We start from the raw sequence: 20,213 nt of genomic DNA on the forward strand, positions 1-20,213 counted from the left end.
AATTCTGGTGCTGGAGGAGACTCCTGAGAGTCCCATGGACTGCAAGAAGATCAAACCTCTCCATTCTGAAGGAAATCAGCCCTGAGCGCTCACTGGAAGGACAGATCCTGAAGCTGAGGCTCCAAGACTTTGGCCACCTCAGGAGAAGAGAAGACTCCCTGGAAAAGACCCTGATATTGGGAAAGATGGAGGGCACAAGGAGAAGGGGACGACAGAGGACGAGATAGTGGGACAGTGTTCTCGAAGCTTGAGTTTGACCAAACTGCGGGAGGCAGTGGAAGACAGGAGGGCCTGGTGTGCTCTGGTCCAGGGGGTGACGAAGAGTCGGACACGACTAAACGACTAAACAACAACAAGGAAAAGCGGGACATTCCGGGATCAAATCAGAAACTTGTATGGCTTCTCTAAATCAGGGATGTCCCTGGAAAATAGGGACATTTACAGGGTTTGCAGATGCCTTAAAATTGTGTTCTTGCAGACATCCTTTCAATTGTGCGTTCACAATAACCAGGGTTCGTGATGACAGTATCGAGGCAGTTATCCACGATCCTGCCTGCAACGGTTTCGGGGCATCCATCGTATTTATTCTCCAATCAGTGCATGCCCCTTATCCCCCTGCCGAAATCCCGGAACCTTCCATACGACAAATCTTCCAGGTGTGTTACCAACGGTAGAAGAATGGCAGATAAAGATGTCGGTGTTTTTGGAGCTGGCAGAACTGACCGGGAGAATCCGCAATCGGAAAGAACAGGAACACCAAGTAGATTGGAAGAAATTTAAAGACTATTTCGCTAAATATTGTAATATAAGATAATTAGAAAATACTTGAAAGTACCGAACAGGCCTAGGATTAGAAGAAGAATGTTGTTTATTAATATGGATCTAAGTCAGTAAGAAAAGAGATGAAGATAGTAGACTGAGGAGTTAATTGGAGTAGAAAGATGATCGTGGAGAACTGTTATAAGGTGATACAATGAAATTCAGTTAGAGGGGATTCAAGGAAGTCAGTTAACAATGAAATTTAAAATGAACTTTAGAAAGAATATGTGTTTTTAGTTTCATTTCTTCTTATTTTTCTTGTAGTATTGTAGTGTGTTTTCTTTTCTATGTTTTATCTGTTAAAAACAATAAAAACATTTTGGGGCGAAAAATATTCCAGGTGTGTTTATTTCCTTTCTACTTTTGCTGAGCTGTGCTGCAAAAGTGCCCCACTCCGGACGGCGGTAACTTGGTAACATTGCAGAAGCACCGCAGAGCAAATCCAAAAGAGGACTGCTGTGTGGATGGCCCAGTATCGATCCACCGCTAATGTGCTATTATTTGTGTCAATGGTGCGTTGCAGAACACGCCTGGAGGAATCCTTAATGTAGGAAGTGAAAGAACTGCGCTTTCCGTTCTGGCACCTGTCTGTCTCGGGAAACAACGGAGGAGTGCGCCTTTGGGGCTGAAGTCAAACACAGCGCCTGCTGTGGCTGTAGAGACCGATAAGGGAGAGACATGTTTTGTTGCAGCCGGGGCAGACGAAGCTTGTTTCTTCTCCCTAGGCTTCTCCCAGTGGTCATTCCTCCTCTGGTCACCGCTGACTGTCTCTTTTTATATATATATATATAATTTTTATTCAGTTTACAAATAAAACAAATTCATACAATTCATACATTTTTTACATCCAATCTCTTTTTTTTGACTTCCCTCAACTTGGCTGGTACTCCTTCCCTTCTTAATTTCTTACACATTTCTAAAATCTCACCTATTATTTGTAAATTTAAATCTTATTTCACTCACATTCTCGCATTTCTTTTTTACAGAGCTTCATTAAAGCTTACAAGCGTTATTTGTTTTTCACCCAAGTTATGCGTATACTCTGTAAACTTTTCCCAATCTTCTGTGAATCTCTGATCTCGTCGATTTCGAATTCTTCCTGTCAATCTGTCAAGTTCTGCAAAGTCCATCATCTTCATTCTCCATCCTTCCAATGTAGGTAACCCTTCTTGCTTCCATTTCTGCACCGCTGACTGTCTCCAGGCACTACGGTCGTCCGCAAGGGATTCCCACACAGCAAGGTTTATTCGGCCAGCCTTCATGTCTCATCTGCAGACGTCCACTTGCTGGGAATGTGAGTTTGGCAGAACGCATCTTTGTTTGAGACTCTGTCCTGCCATGTGACGCCCCAATTCCTCCTGGCGCATTTTGAAGACGTTGAGGCGCTGCTCCTGAAAGCTGCAAGTTGCCCATGACTCACTTCCGTGTCGTTTTTAGAAAAAAGAAGGAGGAATTGACTAATATTGCATATTCTCTTTGGCAACATTTTTCTTTAGACAAGCCTGCCCAGAGATGTAAAATGTTGGTGTGCATTTTCCAGCTTACCACTGATTTTAACTTTTTAAAGAACATGTTTCAAATAGTTGTTCTTAACTGTTTTTCTCTCTCTCTCTCTTTTTTTTTAAAAGATGATATTTATTGATTTTTTAAGTTACATACTATACATACACATATTACATTATATTTTACATTTGTTCTTGCTCTCTCGAGCTGACTTCCCTCCTTCCGGCTTTTTTGTGTCATCTTTAACTTTGTCTTTATCCATTTTGTATATAGTTCTTCAATTTTTGTCCATGAAATGTCTGTAAACAAATAAATCTTTCTATATGTACAATTCTTATTGTCTGTCTATATTCATTTACAAATACTGTTCAACAACGGTCATCATATGTTCTTAACTGTTTCTCACTGATCATTTTAATAGGGCAGCCGTATTCCAAAAAGGGAAAATTCGGACACCAAAAAGTTGTTTTTTCAGTTTTGCCCAAAGTTGTTGTTGAGCTTTCTAAGGAAATTTGCCAGAACCTACACTTCCGCCATAGGTTGCCATACATCCGGATTTCCCCAGACATTAGGTGATTTCCGCCAGGACACTGTTTCCAACAGCCAAATCTTCATTATATCCGGATGTATGGCAACCCTAATTTTAATTCTTCCCATAAGCAGCTTTTAGGTTGGTTTTCCCAGTCCAGCAGTGCCTGCATTTCGTGAAATAAGTAAATAAAGACATCTTCTTCCGAGGCTGATCTCCTATTTGGGGACTTCCCTGGCTTTTGGCTTTTTTCTGACCCACGCAGGACCAGTCTAGATAGTTAGCCTTTGGTGAAGACTTGACGTTTTCATCCCCCAAAAAGTTTTTGATTTGAGTTTCTACTGAAATGAGGCTGCATTTTAATGTTGCATTTTAATCTTGCTTTTAAGTTGTATTTTAATCAATTGTTTTTATACCTGGCATTAGCCGCCCTGAGCCCGGTCTGAGGGCAGGGTATAAATAATTAATTTTTATTATTATTATTATTCCACTTTAGACACCCATCCTGCCCATCACCTGTTCCTTCACCTGTCAGGTTTGGGCTCACGTCTCAGAAGGACGTCATTTTTTATTCCTGATGCTCCAGTTCCTGGTTGCAGCCCCGCCAGGGATAGAAAGGAATTACGATACTTGGCAGCTTGCCTTGCGAAAGGCACAGACTTCTTGGCTTGAGAGCTACAGACCGGACTGGTTTTTCCTTCATCCACTTATCGCGGGCTGGTCGGCTGAGGCCCTCCCTCCGGGTGCTGGGTGGAGGTGACTTGTCACTGCCAGCCGCTCACGTAGGACAAGGCACTCGCTGCTGTCCGGGAGAGAGACACAAAAAACAGCCAGGTACGTTCTTTAGACGTGGTTTTTTTTTGCGGGGGGGAGTTGCATTTGGGAGTTGCCAACTTTTAAAGACCAGTCCTGCTCCTCTGCTTTTGTGATCTGCTTGATGCATAGAAGACTGGGAGGGTGAAACTTTTACCCAAACCGCCTCCACTCTGGGAAAAGGTCTCACCTGCTTAATTCCTGCTGTTTAACATCATAGGGACGCGGGTGGCACTGTAGGTTAAGTAAGTGTTCAGATTCCTCCATCTCAGACACAGAGATCAGGTGGGATCTCTCTGTGCTGTCTAGGTAAAGGTAAAGGTAAAGGGACCCCTGAGCATTAGGTCCAGTCATGGCCAACTCTGGGGTTGCAGCGCTCATCTCGCTTTATTGGCCGAGGGAGCCAGCATACAGCTTCCAGGTCATGTGGCCAGTGGGACTAAGCTGCTTCTGGCGAACCAGAGCAGTGCATGGAAACACCATTTACCTTCCCGCTGGAGCGGTACCTATTTATCTACTTGCACTTCGACGTGCTTTCGAGCTGCTAGGTTGGCAGGAGCAGGGACCGAGCAACGGGAGCTCACCCCGTCGCGGGGATTCGAACCGCTGACTTTCTGATCGGCAAGTCCTAGGCTCTGGGGTTTAGACCACAGCGCCACCCGCGTCCCATGCTGTCTAGTTTGCGATAACAGCTCCCTGTCTGTTGTTTTCCAAAGCTCAGATTTGGCAGCTGCGGGCGCAGGATGTCGCTGGTGAACGGAATCGAGAGACGATCTTTGGTCAACGAAATCCTCAGGCATTTGCCCCTTGCGGATAAGGTGAGCACTTGGCTTGGCACTTGTCGAATCACGAAGATTTTGGAGTTTCTGCTGACCATTCCATCTCTGTCTTATTTTGCTCTAGACAGCTGTTTGGGGCACTCTGGGGACAATCAGACCCCACCTGAACTTTGAGGTGGAAAAAGATGTCCAAGCACTCCTTGACGCCGTCAGCGGGAAAGGTAACAAATCACAGTTGTGGCGTTTGTGTGTTGTGTCCTTGCTGGTTTTCCCATGTATATATGTATTTTGCAAATCCACAGAACAGCACTGTAAGCTAGGTTAACCTCAGAAGTAGCAATTTGACTGAAGGTCGCTCAATGAAATTTTTATCTCAGTGAGAAAGGAACTGAGCCGCTGCCCTCTATACTGTTTGACAGTGTCACATTCAGCCGAGTTTTAATTGAGGCACCTCAGGATTCGAACCCGTAACCCTGGCATCTTACGAATGGCAACACGTAGGAGACTCCGGCTGAAAAAGTGGGATGCAAACCGACAGATCCCCTTTGTATAAAGTGTGTGGTTATATATACGTGTTTGATTCATAAATGTGGCTTCTCCTGTTACAGAATTGAAAGGGGGGATTTATATATGTGAAGAACACATACAGAGAACCACGGTTTAGTGGTTAGCCTCTAAATTTGCTATCCATCGTGACAGGTGTCGAATATGTAACCGTCATTGACCTACTGACCAACAGGAGCAATGAACAGAGGCAGCAAATTGCTGAAGAGTTCCTGAATTTCACGAAACAGGTGAGGATGGGAAGGAACAAACCCCTATTAGATCTGGAGTTTTTTGGGGGGAAGGTCAAAGTGCAAGTAGATAAATAGAAACCGCTACTGCGGGAAGGTAAACAGCGTTTCCATGCGCTGCTCTGGTTTGCCAGAAGCGGCTTGGTCATGCTGGCCACATGACCTGTACGCCGGCTCCCTCGGCCAATAAAGCAAGATGAGCGCCGCAATCCCAGAGTCTGTCACAACTTTATTTATACCTCGCCCATCTGGCTGGGTTTCCCCAGTTACTCTGGGCGGCTCCCAACAGAATATTAAAAACACAATAAAACATCAAACATTGAAAACGTCCCTAAACAGGGCTGCTTTCAGATGTCTTCTAAAAGTCAGATAGTTGTTTATCTCCTTGACATCTGATGGGAGGGCGTTCCACAGGGCGGGTGCCACCACCGAGAAGGCCCTCTGCCTGGTTCCCTGTAGCTTTGCTTCTCGCAATGAGGGAACCGCCAGAAGGCCCTCAGAGTTGGACCTCAGTGGCAGAATGATGGGGGTGGAGATGCTCCTTCAAGTATACTGGGCCGAGGCTGTTTAGGGCTTTAAAGGTCAGCAACAACACTTTGAATTGTGCCCAGAAATGTACTAACTATAGTAAAAGGTAAAGGGACCCCCGACCGTTAGGTCCAGTTGCGGACGACTCTGGGATTGTGGCGCTCATCTCGCTTTACTGGCCGAGGGAGCCGGCGTACAGCTTCCCGGTCCTGTGGCCAGCATGACTAAGCCGTTTCTGGCGAACCAGAGCAGCGCATGGAAATGCCGTTTACCTTCCCGCTGGAGCGGTACCTATTTATCTACTTGCACTTTGACGTGCTTTCGAACTGCTAGGTTGTCAGGAGCAGGGACCGAGCAACGGGAGCTCACCCCGTCGCAGGGATTCGAACCGCCAACCTTCTGATCGGCAAGCCCTAGGCTCTGTGGTTTAGACCACAGTGCTACCTGCGTCCTCACTGACCACAGTAGTTCATACCTTTGCAACAGTCGGCTTAGACCACTGCAATGCACTTTGCCTGGGGCAGCCTCTGAAGGCTGTTCAGAGACGGTTTTAATCCTCCTCGTAACACATTTCTATTTCCCCTTCTCAGGACCTCCTGAAAACTCTGGAAGCAGCTTTTTCCGGGCACCTAGAGGGCGTGATCACGGGTCTGCTGAAGCCGGCAGCTCAGTTTGATGCTCATGAAATCAACCTGGCCCTGAAGGTACGGCCGTCGGTCCCTGTCTTGCTCAGTCAGGCCATTTGTGCACCTAGCCCTGCATTGCCCACACGGACTGGCAGCAGCTCCCCAGGCTTTCAAGGAAGGAGCATTTCGTAGCCCCACCTGGAGATGCCCAGGGAATGGGAGGATTGAACCGGGCACCTTCTGCATACGAAGCAGGTGCTCTCTCACTGAGCTTCCTGTAAACAGAAAGTAAGATTCTAGTCCTCATGTTTAAAGACCACTTGCCCATCTAGCTGAATATTGTCTACACTGACTGGCAGCAGCTCTCCAGCAGGGAGATGCCAGATTTGAACCCGCAACCTTCTGCATGCAAGAAAGCAGGTGCTCCACACATTGGACTACGGCTTTGCTGGGTCTTTTCCTCCTGGTCCTATTCATGGACCAGGGTCTGAGTTGAGATGCGGTTGCTAGGCAACCACAACCTCCTCCATCCCGCACCATCCGAGGGCAAGAGGAGAGGGCAGCTTGCTTAGCCTATCCAGAATTTTAATCTGGTTTTAGTCTCTTGCTGCTTTAAGTTTCGGAAAATCTTAAATAATTGTTGCTAATTTTTCTTAGGAGTGACTTTATTCATTACCTTTTTTTTTTTGCAAATGGCTTTGAGGGTGTGTGGGTTTTATTTTATTTTAAAAATTCAATATCTGCATTTTATGAAATAAATAAAAAAAATACTTAGCAGCCTGGAAGCTGACCGCATCACCTCCTCCTCTCCGCCCTCGTGCAGCTCTTGAGCTCCCTCGCCTTTTCAAGTGTTGCCACACTTAAGCTGCTAAGGTTACTCAACAACCGCCCTTCCTCTTTCCAGGGCCTGGAGGCAGATACGCTTCTCGAAATCCTCTCCACCCGAAGCAGCCAGCAACTCCGGGAGATCTTGGGTTGCTACAAGCATGGTAAAGAAGGAACGAAATAAAAAATGATACACTTTCTTCCCCCTGTCTTTTAAAGGACAGCTAAGGGTGGAGGGTTGTGGAGGTACCTGGTTTGGGGAAATTGGAGAGTTATTCATGCTTTCTGAGAATCCCCAAATCATTAAGCCATGGGGGCCGAATCCAGCCCAATCGCTTTCTAAATCTGGCCTGTGGATGGTCTGGGAATCAGTGTGTTTTTCTCCTTCCTGAGGGAAGGAGCTTCTGGGGTGCAAATGATCTGCTCCTGGGATGCCTCTTCCCTCACAAACCGCCCCCCCCCCCGAAAAGGGGAAATTGGTAGATTGCCAGCAGGCTGCGAAGTCTGTCTCAGTAGACCAGAAAGCCTTTCTTGACTCGGCTCAAACTGTAGGCGAGCTCTGAGCCTCGGTGTTCCACAGATGTAAAATGGGCCTGCATGCTGCTGCCGCTGCTGCACCACGTTGCTTTTTCCTCCTCCCTCCCAATCGCTTTTCCTTTTGTGCCGTGTCTGTTTTATTCCTTCATGCTTCCAAGCTGACCTGGAAGGCTTTTCCAGCAGTGAACAGCGGGTTAAAAAATGCTTTGAATGGATGAGTAAAAATATTAATTCTAGCCTGGTGTGAATTTCTCTCTCTCTCTCTCTCTCTCTCTCTGTTTTTCAGCTAGAAATATGAGTGGTTGTGAATGAGAACCTAAAGCATGGGTAGGCAAACTAAGGCCTGGGCTCTGGATCTGGCCCAATCGCCTTCTCAATCCGGTCCGGCAATCAGTGTGTTTTTTCCTTGAGTAGAATGTGTCCTTTTATTTAAAATGCATCTCTGGGTTATTTGTGGGGCCTGCCTGGTGTTTTTACATGAGAAGAATGTGTCCTTTTATTTAAAGTGCATCTCTGGGGCATAGGAATCCGTTCATTTTTTCCTTCAAAATATAGTCCGGCCCCCCACAAGTTCTGAGGGACAGTAGACTGGCCCCCTGCTGAAAAAGTTTGCTGACCCTTGCATTAAGCCGATAGGCTGCAGATTTCAGGACAGGGGGAAAGCAAGTCATCCTTTGCACAATGCATCGTTAACCTGCAGAACTCACCGCCACAAGGTGGCATCATGGACTTTTTTTTTTTGTAAAGCTGATTATTTAAAGAAGCACTTCGTATTGTTTTTATCTGATGTAAGCTGCCTTGGATGTGCTTGTGTTTAAATGTGGGGTGTTTTTTTGTTTGTTTGTTTGTCTGAGCATCCTTTTAGACCCCATCCTGTTAATATAAACAAGCCCCTCAAGTCCGCATATAAAAATGAGGTCATTTAAAAAATAAAAAAACCTGGCACAAAACAGAAAAGAGAGAGATAGGTCCCACAGTTTTTGTTCCTGCTCAAAATCCTAATGGCGTTGCTTAACTCCTGAAAGTCTATTAGATTTGGGTAAAACCATTTCTCTTTAATCCAAAATTGTTTCTTCCACTGTGCCTAGATTTCAGTTTGGAGCTCCAGAAGGACATCGCTTCGCAAACCAGCGGCTTCCTTCAGGGCCTCCTGGATGCCTTGATCAAGGTAAAAGAAGGAAAAAAGGACCATTCAGAGGCACTTAGGGCATTTGTGTCTTTGGGGTCAAATGAGGGGCCAGATAAGGATTCAGACATAGCAATGATTATAGTAATGAAATGCAGAATTGGAAATGATTTTAGAAAACCATTAGACGGGGTTGAAGGAAGTCTTAGGCTGTGATAGCCAAAGATTTGATTTGATGTTCGTGAGATGCTATGTGTAAAAAACACCTGCTGGCTTCTGTTATAGATGCAAATTTAGCCTGCTTTTCAGAGGGAAAGCCATTCTGTATGCAATACTTTTTTCAAAATCACCTAAAAATATATATATATTTAAATGGAGGAGGAAGGGTTAGGAGACCTGTGATTTACTTCAGAAATATTTGGGGTTTCGGATTTCCCCCAACAAAGCCTTTAATTAATCAGGAAGCATGTTAAGGTTTTTTTTTTTTTTTGTATTTTAAAAATATTTTAATGTATTAAAGCATCAACCTTGTGCCCTCCAGAAGTTTTGGCTTATTATTATTATTATTATTATTATTATTATTATTATTTACCTGCCCTTCACTGTAAGGTCCCAGGGTGGGTTCCAATATAAAAACACAATATTAAAAACAGTTTAAGACAACTTACTTCATGAGTCTGAGTCTGAAATATCCAGAGAGGCCCAGGACGGTGAGATGGCCTTATAAGCAAAATTTATGTACCACTTAATAATAATAATAATAAAACTAAGCAATGATATAACTAGTATAAAGTATTCATTTAAAAATCAGCAACTGAGAAGTCATTTAAAAACAACAACAGTGGACCTAATCAAATTATCAAAGTGCAATTACGGCAATCTGCATTGGGAAGGGCTGTTTTAGAAGAGGAATTTGCCTTCCAAGCAGAGGAACAAATATATTCTCTAAACTTTAAAGCAACATGCCGTCAGCACCTCTGTTTCGGTTCTAGGAAGCAAGCTCCAGGTTTCTGAGCTGCTGTTTTCACCCCATGCAATTGAAACCAGTCAGCTTATCTGCATGCAATTAAAATGGCTCATTAAAAAGAAAAAGAAAAAAATCTGGTGAGAGCTCTGTTGGAAATATTTTAAGTGGGGTGCACGGTAGATTTCAGGCTTATCATGCACCTAATCTGTAAAAAAGTTCTCGGAAAACAGTGGCTCTGAAAATAAAAGCGGGTAAGTGGCTAGTCCTCATTGTCTAGTAGTTTCCCCCAAATATAATCTGCTTCTGTGGATCCTGATGCTGCCATTACCTGCATCTTAGCAAGAACGTGAGATCGGACACTAGGGGTCTGAGCAGTTTTGCCTTTGCCCTGCTGTTTTAGCAATAAATCGGAGCAAACATCAGTCAGGAGAAAACCCAATGGACATTTAATAATAATAATAATAATAATAATAATACTTTTTTATTTATACCCTGCCCTTCCTGGTTCAGAAAACTGGGCTCAGGGCGGCTAACAACAAATTTAAAACACTTAATTGATGCAACAAAAAAACCAGCATAAAATACAGTATAAAACGTGAATAACAATAAATTCAAAAATCAATTTAGGGGGGAAATCCATCCAATAAACATTAAATGATCACCAGGGCTAGCTGGCTAAATTAGTCCTATTTGGGCCAGCGAGGAGAGCAGGGGAGAATTAGCTGTGGGATCCCAGAACGGGTAATCTTCATAAAAAGGGAAGGAAGGAGAATAAAAGATCAGGCTGAATTCAAATTAAAGGCCAGGCGGAATAGCTTTGTCTTACAGGCCCTGCGGAAGGAGGTTAAATCCTGCAGGGCCCTGGTCTCCTGGGACAGAGCATTCCACCAGGTCGGAGCCACCACTGAGAAGGCCCTGTTCCTGGTGGAGGATAATCTGACTTCCTTAGGCCCGCTCCGATTCAGCGGTAAGGATCGGGTTTTCCCGGGGGGAAAGCGGAAGTGTGGTTTGAGCCTTAAACTGGCCGTTCTCTAGGCCCATTAAAATCGACAGAGCGGCTTAGAAACAGCTAGTTTAAGTTGTTTCTGTTGTGATGGGAGGAGTAAAGCGTAGTTAATTTGGATCCAACTCAAGGACTGCCAGCCCACGGCCAATGTCATTGACGTCTGATTTTCTGCTTTCTCCCAGGGCAACCGTGAAAAGTACTCTGGGGTCATTGACTATGTTTTGATACGGCAAGATACGCAGGTGAGACGTCCAAGTCTGGAAATGGAGATTATTCAGACTCCATGATCTCTCTGATGCATGCAAGCCCTGTAGAGATCGTCTCTATCCCCTTGAAAATGAGATTACCCCATGGTTCATAAAGGCCAAACGCATCAGGATACACAACAAGGTTTGGGCCTGATCCTGCCTGTTATGTACTGAGTTGAATAGGATCCAAAATGCAGCAGTCTGACTGGTCTGTGCGCTGCTTGAGTGCGCCGCTGTACTCGGTGCACCTCCTCCCTGTCAGATCCCGAGTCGTCGGTGAGGTCTTCGTGGTGGACCCTCAGTTGGGACGGCAGGCTCGGCCGTGCCTCTTGCGTCGACCTTTCGGCAGCTTCTGTTGCCAGGGCCTCCTCCAGAGCAACCTGGAACGTTAGGTCCTTCTTAGCGTAGAGGCGTCGTTGCAGCTTCTCATCCCTCAGGCCACCGAAGAGGCGGTCCCGAAGCATGTTCTCCAACTCTGAGAAGTTGCAGAACCGGGCGGCTTGGCGGAGAGAGGTCACAAACCCAGTTCTGGTTTCCCCAGGGGCTTGCCGCTTTGCATAGAAGGCATTTCGACGAGCCACCACTGAGGGCTGCTGCGAAAAGTGCCCCTTCAGCCGTTCCATTATTGTTTTGTATGGAACAGTACCGACGTCTTCAGGCGCAAGGAGAGCCCGGGCGATTTCAAACGTCTCCTCTCTGCAGACGCTGAAGAATATCGCCCTCTTCTTCGTCGGTGACCCCTTTGGCTTCTAGGAGGAAGGTGAAACGGGAGGCGTATGCTTCCCGGTCTCCGGATGCTGGGTTGAACTGCGAGAAGCTGCTGTCGGTTGCCATTCTGAGTTCCTTGGGTCCCAGAGCTGAAGCCTGGATACACGGTGCGAGGCAGTGGTGCGGCAGGTGGCGGTGCTGCGGTGCGGTGTGTGGCAGTCAGCTCAGCGGGATCCCACCTTCATCGCCAGTGAAATATACTCAGAGTCGCAAGGTGATTTCATGCTCTTTATTCAGCTCATAGTGGTGAGGAGGAATGAATGAATGTCCCCTCAAAGTATCTGCTTTATATACATTATTTATACAATGGGCCGCCCGTGATTGGCTAATTCCGGAATTCTCCTGTAGGCCAATCAGGTTGTGGGTTCACTTCCATCTGGAGCTGGATTGGGTGGCTCCTGCGGACCAATCTTACTGCTGTATTGTTCTAGGACCAATCAGACTGCTGCATTTTGGATCCTATTGTTCTAGGACCAATCAGACTGCTGCATTTTGGATCCTATTGTTCTAGGACCAATCAGACTGCCGCATTCTGAATCCTATTGTTCTAGGACCAATCAGACTGCTGCATTCTGAATCCTATTGTTCTAGGACCAATCAGACTGCTGCATTTTGGATCCTATTGTTCTAGGACCAATCAGACTGCTGCATTTTGGATCCTATTGTTCTAGGACCAATCAGACTGCTGCAATCTGAATCCTATTGTTTTAGGACTAACCAGACTGCTGCATTTTGTATCCTATTCAACTCAGTACATAACACTGCCTCTGAACTCTCCTCGTGTTTCCAAAGAATGCGTTCCACCCATGCTCCCTCTGTGTTTAATTTCTCATAAATTTCCCATCAAGTTGACCAAATGGCTTTAAGGAATTAGCTGCCCGTGCAGATTCGAGGTGCATTTCTGCATGCTATTATAGATGGCGAAGCAGCGATAAGGAATGCTTTTGCATAATCAAATGCTCTGTTTTGTATGCATGAGTGCAACTGCATGACATGATTTAAAAAATGGCGGCTCTACAACCGCCCTGATAAAAAGCTCTTCCTTGTCTTGCATTCCTGTTCTGTGAGGTTAAATGAATAATGATGGAGTTGGGGGGAAACCGGCCGCACGGGATCAGAGATAATTAAGACCTAATAGGTTTGGGGGCTAAAGCCTCAGGGCTCCCTAGTTTCTATTAAGACTGGGTGTACTCCTTAAATGAGGCTCTGTTTTTACTCATGTTTAATACTGAGAGTACCCCTCTCAGTTGTATCCCTACACATGTTGCATATCTAATTTGAAAGTAGATCTAATCACAGGGAAACCCCTGGTAGAAATAAGTCAGAAATTAGATCATTTTAACAAAAGGGGGAAAAAACCTCTCTGGAAAATCACTTTTTAAAATTCCTTGCTCTCTAGCGCCATCTCTGTTGCATGTTTATAGCGCATTCAAACCACTGTTTTTTTTACTAACGTAGCTGAGAACTCAGATATGTGAGGAGCAGGCTCTGGTTACTCTGCGATTGGATGGCGCCGATTTCACTCTGCGCATGTTCTGGAGATTGCTTCTACACCCCATGTCTTGTAAGCTCAAGGCCTGTTGGTTTAAATAGGTCATACGGCACAGGACTGGGCACTGGACTGAGTACTGATCCCTGAATTAAGTTGTTACGACAGAGAGGGCTGTTGCTACTTCAAAAAAGGCTGTTGTTATTTAAACTGCGCAATAGTTTTGTTCAATGGTGTGTGTCTGTGGGTTCTTCCAGGCCCTCGCAGGTCCCGGAGGTGGCAACCCGGGCAGGTTGGATGAGAGCGAGTGGATCAGGATCCTAACCGATCGGAGCCCCCAACATCTAAACAGAGGCAAGGTCTAGTTTGCAAAGCTTGCAAGTTGCTGTTTCTGGGGAAAGGCGTTGAGTTCAGCCATGTTGGCATTCTATGCAATGCACTAAAACGGCGTTCTAATGGGCCCCTGAGTCAGAGCCAATAGGTTTTTCAGGGGCTCTTCCCTTCATAATAAATAATAATAATAATAATAATAATAATTTTTTATCTATACTCCGCCCTTCCTGGTTCAGAAAACCGGGCTCAGGGCGGCTACCAACAAATTTAAAACCCTTAATTGATGCAACAAAAAACAGCATAAAATACAGTATAAAACGTGATTCAAAAATCAATTAAGGGGGAAAATCCATCCGATAAACATTAGATGATCACCAGGGCTAGCTGGCTAAATTAGTCCTATTTTGCCAGCGAGGAGACCAGGGGAGAATTAGATGTGGGATCCCAGAGTGGGTAATCTTCATAAAAAGGGAAGGAAGGGGAATAAAAGATCAGGCTAAGTTCAAATTGAAAGCCAGGTGGAATAGCTCTGTCTTACAGACCTGACAGAAGGAGGTTAAATCCTGCAGGGCCCTGGTCTCATGGGACAGAGCATTCCACCAGGTCGGAGTCACCACTGAGAAGGCCCTGGCCCTGGTGGAGGATAGTCTGACTTCCTTAGGGCCCAGGACCTCTAAACTATGATTATTCAGTGAATCTGCTTTTGAGGTGACCCCTTCAGAGTGTACAAGGCAGCTTCTAATATTCCTAACATGTTTAGAAACAGTCTGGCTTAATCCTTTCTTTCTCCCACAGTGTTCATCTCGTACCAGAAGATGACTGGGCTCCAGGTGGAGGAAGCTATGAAGAAGTACTTAGAGGGGAAGGCCCTTGAGGCTGGCTTGACCCTGGGTAGGTAAGGGGGCGTGGGCTGGATGTGACCCCCCAGAGACTTTCTATCTGTCGTGCTTGGAGGGGGGCGGTTTATGAATGCAGGGATACCTTGGTCAGACCCCACATACCTCGGGTTACAGACGCTTCAGGTTGTGCGGTTTCGGGTTGCACACCGCGCCAAATCCGGAAGTACCGGAACGGGTCACTTCCGGGTTTCCGCGCATGCGCAGAAGCGCTAAATCATGCTTTGCACATGCGCAGAAGTGCCAAATTGCGACCTGCACATGCGCAGCCGCAGTGCTGTGGGTTGTGGACACTGCGGGTTGCGAACGTGCCTCCCGCACGGATCACGTTTGCAACCCGAGCGTCCATTGTGTCCAGTTCTGGGCTCCCCAGTTTAAAGAGGGTGTTGACAAGCTGGAATGTGTGCAGACCAAGATGATCAAGGGTCTGGAAAACAAGCCTGATGAGGAACGGTTGAAGGAGTTGGGTACCTTTAGCCTGGAAGAGAGGAGACTGAGAGGAGATACGAGAGCCATCTTCAAATATCTCAAGGGCTGTCACAGGGAGGAGGGAGCAAGCTTGTTTTCTCCTGCTCTGGAGGGTAGGACTCGAACCCATGGCTTCAAGTGACGAGAAAGGAGATTTCGACTAAACATCAGGAAGAGCTTTCTGTCAGTAAGAGCTGTTTGACAGTGGAACGGTCTCCCTCGGCAGATGGCGGACTCTCCTCCTTGGAGATCTGTCATGGATGCTGTAGTCGAGATGCCTGCATTCCGGGGGGTTGGACTAGATGTCCCCCTGGGGTCCCTTACGACTCTACAATTCTGATTCTATGCATGTGAATGGTATCTATTTGTGAGCAGGGCGTGTATGTCTATCTACTCTTGTCTCTGGCCTCATCTGCCGTAAAGGAAATAACACACCACACATGCTCAGGGACACTCTCGTCCTTGACGATTTCATGTTTTCTGTAGAGAGGTCTGACCAGGAACAAGCAGGAACTGTGAGATTATAGGTAGTGGCTCAGAAACCTGGGTTCGGAGCAACTCAGACAGAAACGCTCATGGGATGGGCAAGTCTCTCGCTGGTGGCCTAGTCTACCTCGCAGGGTTGGTTGTGAGAATACAGTGGGGTGATTTCTCCCCATAACCAACTGGGCATGACCCAGAGCGGTTTGGTTGAGGAGGAGGAAGTCAACAGGTCAAGTTGCTCCAGTACAGAGCTGTAATGTTGTTGGAGGGCCTCACCTGGTGAATTTCTACCTGCGATACAGTAGTTAAAGACGCCTGAGAAGCTGGGGATTTTAGAAAAGAAAGATTGGCTTGTTTCGGGTTTTTCTTCTTCTTTGGCGATCCCTTGGAGCCGAGTAAGATAGTCTTCCATAAACACTTCCGTAAGTGATTGTGGAGGCCAATTCTGGATCCCCACTTCCTTCCACAGTGGGGAAATAGGTTTCCGGGCGGGACTTGATCCCGGTGTGGATTTGCCAAGCGTGCCTTCCTCTTGGCACGTTTCTCCCTTGCGTCCTGAGTTCGAGTGTCTTCAAAGCCCATGACACCTTTGGTAAAAGCTGCTCTCCAACTGGAGCGCTCGCAGGCCAGTGTTTCCCAATTGTCAGTGTTTATACTACATTTTTAAAGATTTGCCTTGAGAGAGTCTTTAAACCTCTTTTGTTGACAACCAGCATTACGCTTTCCATTTTTAAGTTTGGAATAGAGTAGTTGCTTTGGAAGACAATCATCAGGCATCCACACAACATGACCAGTCCAACGAAGTTGATGTTGAAGAATCACTGCTTCAACAATGGTGATCTTTGCTTCTTCCAGTACAGTGGTATTAGTTCGCCTGTCTTCCCAAGTGATGTGTAAAATTTTTCAGAGATACCATTGATGGATTTTTTTGAGGAGTTGGAGATGGCATTTATAAGTGGCCCATGTTTTCACAAGCGTACAGTATTGTTTTGGGTGTGCTTCAAATAACTGAAGATGGTTTTCAGAGACGATATGAGAACATGTGGGTCATCCGATTGGTTTATTATTATTCTGTTATTCTAAATCCATGTTCTTTTGCAGTCTCCATCCTCAGAAACACCCCTCTCTATTTTGCCACAAAGCTCTACCAAGCGGTTAAGGTAAGTAGAATTAATCCACCCTTATTTCTCTCTTTCGCTCTGTCTCACAAGTGTATCCTTCCCTTTCTCCAGGAATTTGGATAAAGTGTTTTGGGCACCAAAACGGCTGCAATCAGGGCATGGCTTTACGCAAAACGACTGCTCTGCTGTTGCTTTTGGATTGCAAAGGAGACATGATTTATTGCACATACGAAAACCTTTAGAGTCACACTGTGTTTCCTTTTGTGCCCTAAATCGGTGGGGTGGCATAATGGAAGGACAATGTCATTTGTGTAATTAATTGCACAAGTTATAATTTTGTCGCGGCGGATGGTGAGATGAAGAATGGAAGGGGTGGTATAATGCCTCCTTAAAAGGTAAAGGGGCCCCTAACCACTAGGTCCAGTTGTGACCGACTCTGGGGTTGCGGTGCTCATCTCGCTTTAGTGGCCAAGGGAGCCGGCGTACAGCTTCCAGGTCATGTGGCCAGCAGGACTAAGCCGCTTCTGGCGAACCAGAGCAGCACACGGAAACACTGTTTACCTATTTATCTGCTTGCACTTTGACGTGCTTTTCAACTGCTAGGTTGGCAGGAGCAGGGACTAAGTAACGGGAGCTCACCCCATCACAGGGATTCGAACCACTGACCTTCTGATCGGCAAGTCCTAGGCTCTGTGGTTTAACCCACAGCGCCCACCCGCATGCCTCCTTACATCCCCAGTAAAGGTGCTGTTTGCCCTCTGCCACAGCCTTGCAAATGACCCCACCCAATTCACTAGCCTGTGAAAAAGAGCAATCCTATCCTGGTGGCTGTGCCTGCCTCTCCCCCAGCTTTCTTAAACTGCGAGATTGCTATGACATCTACAATATATATATATCCTAACCCTCTCCTGTCTGCTCTTTAAAGGGTCCAGAAACCAGCCCAAGAACTCTGGCCCGCATCCTGATTTCCCGTAGCGAAACCGACCTGCTCAGCATCCGATCCGAGTTCAGGAAGCATTATGGGATTTCGCTCTACTCCTTCCTCCAGGTAAGGGCACCAGGCTTTCTTTACTGCAGGTGGGGAGTGGGCAGAGATGGAGGGAGGAAGAGTAGGGTCCAGGGCTGCTCCATCAGCATCGCAACTTTGGGTCCCTCCCATCCTTGAACTTTTCCATCCCAGCCGGTCCGTGAAACGACATGCAAACTCGGAACCTAGGTTTGCTGATTTCCTCCTCCCTCCTGATCCGTTTTCTTTTTGTGCCGTGTCTTTTTTCCTAAAGTGAGGTGTAAGAGGAGGGAGCCTATTTTGGCTGAAAAGTGGGGATGGCTTTAAATGAGATTAATCTGCTTGGCCATGATGGGATATTTAGTTAGCTAGACCTTCCGCCAAATCCTACCAGGATCCCGTTTTGCAGAGATTATTAACAGGGTTCTCTTGTCAGATATATGTATGTTCAGGTCAGCAGAGGGGAATAGAATATCTCCTCTTTTGGATATTGTTTAGTCGTGTCTGGCTCTTTGTGACCCCCTGGACCAGAGCACGCCAGGCCCTCCTGTCTTCCACTGCCTCCCGCAGTTTGGTCAAACTCATGCCGGTAGCTTCGAGAACACTGTCCCACCATCTCGTCCTCCGTCGTCCCCTTCTCCACGTGCCCTCCATCTTTCCCAACATCAGGGTCTTTTCCAGGGAGTCTTCTCTTCTCATGAGGTGGTCAAAGTCTTGGAGCCTCAGCTTCAGGATCTGTCCTTCCAGTGAGCACTCAGGGCTGATTTCCTTCAGAATGGAGAGGTTTGATCTTCTTGCCGTCCATGGGACTCTCTTGAGTCTCCTCCAGCACCAGAATTCAAAAGCATCTATTCTTTGGCGATCAGCCTTCTTTATAGTCCAGCTCTCACTTCCATACATCACTACTGGGAAAACCATAGCTTTATAAGTGCTTAATTCTGGGTGGGCTGTGCCCCTTACTCAATTACGCAAAGCCTTCTAAAATCCCTTTTTATCTTCCACCAGGCTGAAATGAATGGCAACTACCAGACCGCCTTGCTTGGTCTGTGCAGAGCAGAAGATCTGTAAGTTATGTCTCTGCTGACGAGCCTCTGTGTGCAAAAGCAGTCTACCTCTGAATACTAGGCAAATGCATACATCAGCCAACCTCCTCTTCCTCCCGAAGGCTCTGGAGTCCGGCCAAAAGTCACCCTCAGAGGATCTTGATTCTCCATTTGCGCTAATTTCTTCTTGTTTCTCGGTTGGTTCTGGATCTATTCAGGGGGTGGGTTGGGCTGGGAACGATTTAAGGAGAAGGAGCGTATTTCTTGCTGAGCCAATGCAAACTGTGTTTAATTTGATTGTGAACATTCAGCCATTTCTGTGCTGGGGGGCAAAATGGAATGAATTCCTCACGAGTCGTGATGGTGAGATGCTACTGCCAACATCAGAGACCGTTTTTCCACTGGACGCTGCTGGCTACCTTTTTCTCTGGGCGATACAAACCAATCAGGGATCCTGTGCTGAATTTACATTTACAGAAGCTGGAATCTGGAACATCTGTGGCCCTCCAGATGTGGTTAGACTCTTATCACCTGTAGTCAGTGTTGGTGGAAGTTGTAGTCCCTCAATATCAGGGGAGGGGGGCACAGGTCCCCCTCATATCCATCCCAGCAGCAAAGGATAACCTATCAGCCTTTCTCAGGAACTACAGCATCCCCTTACCTGGAACGGTGTAGTTTAATATATACCGTATTTTTCGCTCTATAAGACACACCAGACCAAGACGCACCTAGTTTTTGGAGGAGGAAAACAAGAAAAAAAATATTCTGAATCTCAGAAGGCAGCAAAAGGGATTGCTGCGCAGCGATCCCTCTTGCAGTTCTGGCTTCTGGGATAGCTGCGCAGCCTGCATTCGCTCCATAAGACGCACACACATTTCCCCTTACTTTTTAGGAGGGAAAAAGTGAGTCTTATAGAGCAAAAAATACGGTATATTGCAGGTCTTTCTGTCTTGGCAAAGCTCACCTTTTCTCCACCACCTGACCTATTTAGCACCACCCTTTCTTTAAAAATGAAGTACGTGATAATAAAGTACCTCTGAGCATATAATGGAGTGTTTTTTCCCCTCTTGAGGCAGATGTAAATGGTTTTGACACTTCCCCGTTTTACAAACTGACTTGGGCTGCGCTCTCTCATCGGTCAATTCCTATTATCGTTCAAAAACAGGCTGGGAAATTGCCTCGGTTAAGTCAGGCAGCAGATTGGGTGTTAAGAACGGGAAAATTTGCGAAGAAACTGTGAGGGGCACGAAAAGAGGGGCGTTCCTTCTTTTCCGCCGGGCATGATGGGACAATACAGCAGTTTTAGAAGAGGCAGACCGCTTCTTTCATACACTAAAAAGGAGCGTGTTTTCTTGTCTACCCTGCGAGGCAGTCAAGGCTGAGAGGCAGTTTAATGGACAAGCGGGAATTTGAACCCTGACCTCCCCGAAGTCCTAGACCAATTCTCTAACCACTGTACCATCCTGGATCTCTACCCCACACTGGAGTTCCCGCTCCTCCATCCCT

General features: G+C 46.4%; 2 protein-coding genes across 3 annotated transcripts in view; both read left to right on the forward strand.

Moving 5' to 3' along the window:
• The window catches only part of PRUNE1 (prune exopolyphosphatase 1), a gene marked incomplete at its 5' end in the record, with an annotated part of 112,472 nt that overhangs the window by 36,217 nt on the left and 56,042 nt on the right, over window positions 1–20,213 (forward strand). The window lies entirely within an intron of this gene.
• On the forward strand, window positions 3,511–19,755 carry ANXA9 (annexin A9). 2 transcript variants are annotated; one of them, XM_083416752.1, is made up of 13 exons: window positions 3,511–3,685; window positions 4,386–4,482; window positions 4,568–4,664; window positions 5,143–5,237; window positions 6,356–6,469; window positions 7,296–7,380; window positions 8,842–8,921; window positions 11,035–11,094; window positions 13,615–13,711; window positions 14,486–14,581; window positions 16,639–16,697; window positions 17,584–17,706; window positions 18,670–19,755. In XM_083416752.1, exons 2-13 carry the CDS (start codon window positions 4,408–4,410, stop codon window positions 18,730–18,732), a joined length of 1,044 nt encoding a protein of 347 aa, XP_083272878.1. In that variant the 5' UTR covers window positions 3,511–3,685; window positions 4,386–4,407; the 3' UTR covers window positions 18,733–19,755. The 2 variants fall into 2 exon arrangements, with proteins under 2 accessions (XP_083272878.1, XP_083272877.1); XM_083416751.1 differs by having other exon boundaries at window positions 3,513–3,685; window positions 4,381–4,482.

The sequence above is a fragment of the Podarcis tiliguerta genome (genome assembly GCF_965153285.1).
Source record: "Podarcis tiliguerta genome assembly, chromosome: 16".
NCBI lineage: Eukaryota > Metazoa > Chordata > Lepidosauria > Squamata > Lacertidae > Podarcis > Podarcis tiliguerta.